The 6215-nt window shown below is 51.6% G+C and overlaps 1 protein-coding gene across 1 annotated transcript; it reads right to left on the reverse strand.

Annotated features, from left to right (window-relative positions):
- Positions 1 to 268: 268 nt before the first annotated feature.
- On the reverse strand, positions 269 to 5494 carry LOC129677215 (uncharacterized). The gene is made up of 3 exons (XM_055607875.1): positions 4042 to 5494; positions 1479 to 3753; positions 269 to 1388 (listed from the first exon to the last, which is right to left on the reverse strand). Exons 1-3 carry the CDS (start codon positions 5492 to 5494, stop codon positions 269 to 271), a joined length of 4848 nt encoding a protein of 1615 aa, XP_055463850.1.
- Between the last annotated feature and the right edge of the window lie 721 nt (positions 5495 to 6215).

The raw sequence follows: 6215 nt of genomic DNA on the forward strand, positions 1-6215 counted from the left end.
GGGTTGGTGGCCCGTCCTGGGGTGATTCGTTCAGGTGCTTGGCCCCCAGGAGGAGGCCAGAAGATATCGGAAACTGCCCAGTCGGTATCTGCTCCAAGGGCGAGGGCACAGAGATCCACTTCTAAATCTGGCCAATGGGGCTGGGCCCCAATAGAGGAGCTTGTCATAACTATATCTCCAGCCTGGTTTTCAATGACCCAAGTATAGTTGTAAATCTGATGTGGGGACGCATAGGCTATTTTTAGACTTAAAATGAAACACAAGGTTATTAGGGCTCCCCACGAGTCAATCTTATCTTTAGTGGATTTTGAGTGCGGTGAAGTTTCCATCTGGCTTTCGAGTCTGGGTTGTCGAGCTGGTCCTCGGGGGCGGCGGCTTTGACGTGGGAGGCGTGGACCCAGGCGGCGATGCCGTCTACCTTTAGGGCTGTAGGTGTCGTCAGCAGTACAGTGTAGGGCCCCTTCCAGCGCGGTTCCAAGTTCTTGACCTGATGTCGTCGCACCCAGACCACGTCCCCGATCTGGAATTGATGTGGTACCACAGGTTGGTTTAGCCGTTCTTGGTATGCAGCTGCCAGAGGCTTCCACACTTCTCGTTGTATTATTTGAAGCGCCCGCAGATGAGCCTGAAGGGAAGGAGAGTTAGCGAAGCCACCTATATCAGAATCTAAGAAATGAACAGCTGGGGGAGGGGCACCATAGAGGATTTCAAAGGGGGTAAGTCCATGAGGGCCAGGAGTATTCCGGGCCCGATATAGCGCCAAGGGAAGGAGGGTCACCCAGTCTCTCTCGCCAGTTGCAAGCGTTAATTTAGTTAAAGTCTCCTTAATTGTTCTATTCATACGCTCTACCTGTCCTGAGCTCTGGGGGCGGTATGCACAGTGTAATTTCCAATCGATCCCCAGTAATGTGGCCACCAACTTACTTACCCGGGAGACGAATGCAGGGCCATTGTCGGAGCCCAACGCCCGTGGCATACCGTACCTGGGGAAGATTTCTTCCAACAACTTTTTGGTGACAACTTTTGCAGTTTCATGTTTGGTAGGGTAAGCCTCTACCCATCCGGAGAAAGTGTCCATGAACACCAGCAAATAGCGGTATCCATATAGTCCAGGCTTGACCTCTGTGAAGTCAATCTCCCAATGAGTCCCGGGTCGGTGCCCTCGCACTCTGACCCCGGAGCCCACCTTGTTTTGTCCAGCATTAACTCGTGCACACGCGGTGCACCTCTCGGCAACTTGTTGTAAAATTTTGTCCTTTCCCAACAGATAGTGGGTGTCCTCCTCCCTTTCAAGGAGGGTTTTCATCTTTTTGTGACTCAGATGGGTTAGCTTATGAAGTTGGTCAATCAAATAATAAGTCATACGTTGGGGCCACACTGGTTTTCCTCTAAATATCCACTTTTGAGTTTCAGGCCGGTAGGTGGCCCCCATTTCTTTGAGTAAGTTTTGGTCTTCCTGGCTATATTGAAGAATAGACCCTCGCTTTATTTTCTTTATGGTCAGGGTCTGAGAGATTGTAAAGTCTTTCTGTTGTGCTATCTTTCTGGCAGCCTCATCTGCCAGACGGTTGCCTCGAGCCTCAGGGCTATTTCCCTTTTGGTGACCCAGACAGTGGATGATACTCAGCTTTAGAGGCAAAAACAATGCCTCAAGCAAGGCTAATATCTCAGTCTTGTTTTTGATCTCTTTTCCTTCTGAAGTTAATAGTCCCCTTCTCCGGTATATCTCTCCATGAATATGTGCAGTGGCAAAGGCATAGCGGCTATCGGTATAAACGTTGAGCTTCTTACCTTTCGCCATCCGGAGGGCCTGAGTCAGGGCGATGAGTTCGGCCCGTTGTGCCGAGGTGCCGGGTGGTAGAGCCTTAGCCCAAATTACCTCAGTCTCAGTGGTGATCGCAGCCCCTGCTCTTCGTTCTCCGTTGTCCAGAAAGCTACTCCCGTCGGTGTACCAGGTGAAGTCAGCATCGGGCAGGGGCTGATCGGTTAGGTCAGGCCGAGTGCCGTGTACCTCTGCAAGTATCTGGAGACAGTCATGAGTTTCTGGACTCTCCGATAGGGGAAGTAATGATGCCGGGTTGAGGGCTACCACCGGACCAAAGTGTACGCGGTCAGCGTCCAGCAGTAGGGCCTGGTAGTGGGTCATACGGGTATTGGAAAGCCATCGACCCGGAGGTTGTTTAACCAGGGCTTCCACTGCATGAGGAGCCAGAACTGTTATCGGTTGTCCCATAGTTAGCTTACTAGAGTCCTTAGTTAGGAGAGCAATTGCTGCGACCATTCTCAAACAGGGAGGCCATCCTGTAGCCACCGGGTCAAGTTTCTTAGACAGGTAGGCAATTGGGCGCCTCCAGGGTCCCAGTTTTTGGGTCAAGACTCCTTTTGCATAGCCTTGTTTTTCATCAATAAATAGCTCAAAGGGCTTATTTAAGTCAGGAAGTCCCAATGCGGGGGAAGTTAATAAGGCCTTTTTGATAGCCGTAAAGGCTTTTTGTTGTTCATTTTCCCAGGTAAAGAGGGTACCTGGTTTTGTAAGTGAGTAGAGCGGTGCAGCCATCTCTGCGAACCCTGGGATCCAGATCCGACAGAACCCCGCCGTCCCCAGGAACTCTCTCAACTGTCGTGGGCTCTTAGGCACTGGAATACTCAGGATTGTCTGTTTTCGTGCTTCTGTTAGCCATCTTTGTCCATCCCTAATCTGGTAACCTAGGTACGTAACCTGCTTTTGACATATTTGGGCCTTTTTAGCCGAGGCCCGATACCCTAGAGTTCCCAGGGTGACTAGGAGGGCCTTTGTTCCTTCTCTACATTTTTCCTCAGTCTCTGCAGCCAGGAGGAGATCATCTACATATTGAAGTAGGATTAAGGCAGGGTTTTGAACCCTAAAGTCGGCCAGATCCCGGTGTAACGCCTCATCAAATAAGGTGGGGCTGTTTTTAAACCCCTGTGGGAGCCTAGTCCAGGTGAGTTGCCCCGATAGTCCCAACTCTGGGTCCCTCCACTCGAAGGCAAAAATAGGCTGGCTCTGTGGATGAAGCCTTAAACAAAAGAATGCATCCTTGAGGTCCAGGACCGTGTACCATACATAGGTTGGTGGTAATCCAGTCAGCAAATTGTATGGGTTAGGGACTGTTGGGTGTATATCTTCTACCCGTTTGTTGACTTCTCTTAGATCTTGCACAGGGCGATAATCGCCCGTGCCAGGCTTTTTGACTGGAAGGAGGGGTGTATTCCAGGGAGACTGACAGGGGGTCAGAATTCCCTGGTCTAAGAGTCTTTTAATGTGGGGCCGAATTCCTCGGTAGGCCTCTTGAGACATAGGGTATTGTTTGATGGATACTGGAGTTGCGGTTGCTTTGAGGGGTATAATTAGGGGTGGCTGTTGGGTGGCCAGCCCCATTCCTCCCGTTTCTGCCCAGGCAGATGGGAAGTTATTTAACCAGTCAGATATGTTCTTGGCCAGAGGCCCCTCAAGCTCATATAGCCGGTATTCATCTTCCAGGTTTAAGGTCAGTACATGCAACGGCTGTCCCTGTGGCCCCGTAATATGGGCTTTAGTCCCCTCAAAGTGAATCTGTGCTTTGAGCTTGGTTAATAGATCTCTCCCTAGCAACGGGTAAGGGCAATCAGGTACATGTAGGAAAGAATGAGTCACCTTACCGGTGGAGAGTAGTACTTTTCTTTCGGTTGTCCAGCGGCACCTTTTTCCTCCAGTAGCCCCCTGGACCCACGCTGACCTGTCAGACCGGGGTCCTGGAGATGTGGTGAGCACTGAGTGTTGAGCTCCGGTATCCACCAGGAAGGTGACAGGTTGGCCCCCCACGTTGAGGGTTATCCTGGGTTCAGGGGGGGGCTCCTGACCCTGACCCCCCTAATCTTCGAGGTTGAGCAGGGTGGTTTGTGGCCGGGGTTTACGTGGCCCCTTTGGCTTGTTTGGGCAATTACGGGCCCAATGACCTTTTTCTCTACAGTAGGCGCATTGGTCTCTATCTGCTGGATAGTTTTTACGGTCTCCCAGGTCCTGTCTATTCTGTCTCTGACCTGTCACTACGGTGGCCAACAACTTACTGAATTCTCTGTTTCTCTTACGTTCTCTCATATTTTCTCTCTCTTCTGCTTCTTTTCTTAGCCTCTCATCTCTTTCTTCCTGTGTTTCTCTCTTGTTAAAAATCCGCTCTGCCTCTTTTAACAAGTCCTGTACCGAACTTTCTCTTAAGTTTTCTAGTCTTTCTAACTTCTTTCTGATATCTGGGGCGGACTGCCAAATGAAAGACATGGCCACGTTGGTTGCCTGATCTGGGTTCTCTGGATCATATGGAGTGTACATACGGTATGCCTCCTTAAGTCGTTCTAGGAAAGCAGTGGGGGATTCTTCTGGCTTTTGAGTCACTAACTTAACCTGGGCCAAATTGGTAGGGCGTCTTGCAGCCCCTCGGAGACCCGCTAAGAGCAACTGGCGATAAAGACGTAGGTGTTCCCTACCGCGCTCAGTGGAGAAATCCCAGTTAGGTCGTTCTAAGGGGACAGCAGCGTCTATTCTATCGGGCAACTGAGTAGGTAATCCATCATCTCCTGGAACATGTTTACGGGCTTCCAAGATGACTCGTTGTTTTTCCTCCGTAGTCAGCAGCGTCTGGAGCAGCTGTTGGCAGTCATCCCAGGTGGGCTGGTGAGTCACTAGAATGGACTCAATGAGGGCTGTTAACCTAGACGGGTCCTTTGAGAAAGGAGGGTTATTATTTTTCCAATTATATAAGTCAGAGGCAGAAAAGGGCCAGTATTGGAGTTGACGGTCAGGCCCCGTCCGCAACGGAAGAGTCTGGGAGGAAGAACCGGAAGGGACCTCCCGGCACCCCCGCAACCGCCCTGCCACCGGAGACGAGGCGGGTTCTTCCGGTGACGAGGCGGGTCCTTCCGGTGACGAGGCAGGTTCTTCCGGTGACCCCTGCCCGGCAGCCCCTGCCTGTTGTTCAGGGGCGGGGGCTGGGCCCCGGTAAGGGGGTGGTTGTTCAGTTAGAAGGTCCAGAAGGGGGCCCTCGTCTGCCGGCAGCACCGGAGGTCTCTTTTTACGCCCGGAGGTCTCCGCCGGTACCGCTTTTGTGAGGGCCGGGTAAAGGGCGGAGTTAACCGGGGTCGGAATCAGTGGTGGAGGAAGGGAGGGAGCGGACGGTGTAGGTTTCGGGCAAGGGGGAAGGAAAGGTTTTACCCATGATGGGGGATCTTTGACCAGAGATTCCCACGTGATGATATATGGGACTTGGTCAGGATGTCCATGGGGTCCAGAGTCCATGACCTTTGCTTTCACCTGCAAAATAACTTCTAGGTTAAAGGTGCCATCTCGTGGCCAGCCCACGTTAAAGGTTGGCCACTCAGATGAACAAAAGGTGTCCCATTTTCCTTTTCGCACTTCCACTGAGAGATTGTGGGCGATGTCACGGACTTCCTTGAAGTGCTGTAAAGTTAAACTTTTGGGGGTAGAGACAGTTTGTCCCATATTTTCAGATAGATGGAAAACACTTATCACACTTATTACCACAACTAGACAGACAAAACACAACACAAGCCGCGCGGCACAAGATCGGCGCAAAACCGAAAGTAAAAACTCAGATGGAGACTGTGGAGGAGGTCTTGTTCCTCTGTCCTCTAGATGGAGCCCGTAGCCTTCGAACAGGGGCGAGGCCCTGAAAAGTCCGAGTCGGCTCGTTCTTTCAAACAGATGGGGAGCCAAAAAGATTGGCTCCCGCTCAGATGAGAGTCGGTGGGACTCGAACCCACGACTAGTGGGACTCGAACCCACGACAGTAGACCCTCTCAGATGAGAGTCAGTGGGACTCGAACCCACTCAGACCCTCTCAGATGGGAGTCAGCAGTGGGACTCGAACCCACTCAGACTCACTCAGACACCCTGAAACGTCTTCCAGAGATCGCGGAACAGAAGTCCTGGATTCGTCAACCCCTTCTTACTTTCCGCCTGATTCAGATGACTTGATCAAGTCTCAGATTGCAAACAGAACAGACACAGAAGCACACAACAGACAAGACAGATACATACAACAGAAAAGACGGCTGGCCAGCTTACCTCCCGAAGGTGGGTTGGTGGTCCCTGGGTGGGGGGTCTCAGATCTTGCTGGGGCCTCCAAATGAAAGATCCCTGGAGGGTATCTTCCATCTGAGAGAGACCCCCTCCCAAGGAACAACGAGTCCATTCGGATGCA

The sequence above is a fragment of the Psammomys obesus genome, unplaced genomic scaffold (assembly GCF_907164565.1).
Source record: "Psammomys obesus unplaced genomic scaffold, mPsaObe1.curated_primary_1811, whole genome shotgun sequence".
Taxonomy (NCBI): domain Eukaryota; kingdom Metazoa; phylum Chordata; class Mammalia; order Rodentia; family Muridae; genus Psammomys; species Psammomys obesus.

Excerpts from the sequence above, each read along its gene's own strand:
- LOC129677215 (XM_055607875.1), bottom strand. The coding sequence starts at position 5,494 with ATGGGACAAACTGTCTCTACCCCCAAAAGTTTAACTTTACAGCACTTC. Across the intron at positions 3,754-4,041 it reads GTTGGCCACCGTAGTGACAG|GACCCCGGTCTGACAGGTCA; the intron begins GTCAGAGACAGA and ends CCACATCTCCAG. Across the intron at positions 1,389-1,478 it reads ATAAAGAAAATAAAGCGAGG|AGGAAAACCAGTGTGGCCCC; the intron begins GTCTATTCTTCA and ends GTGGATATTTAG.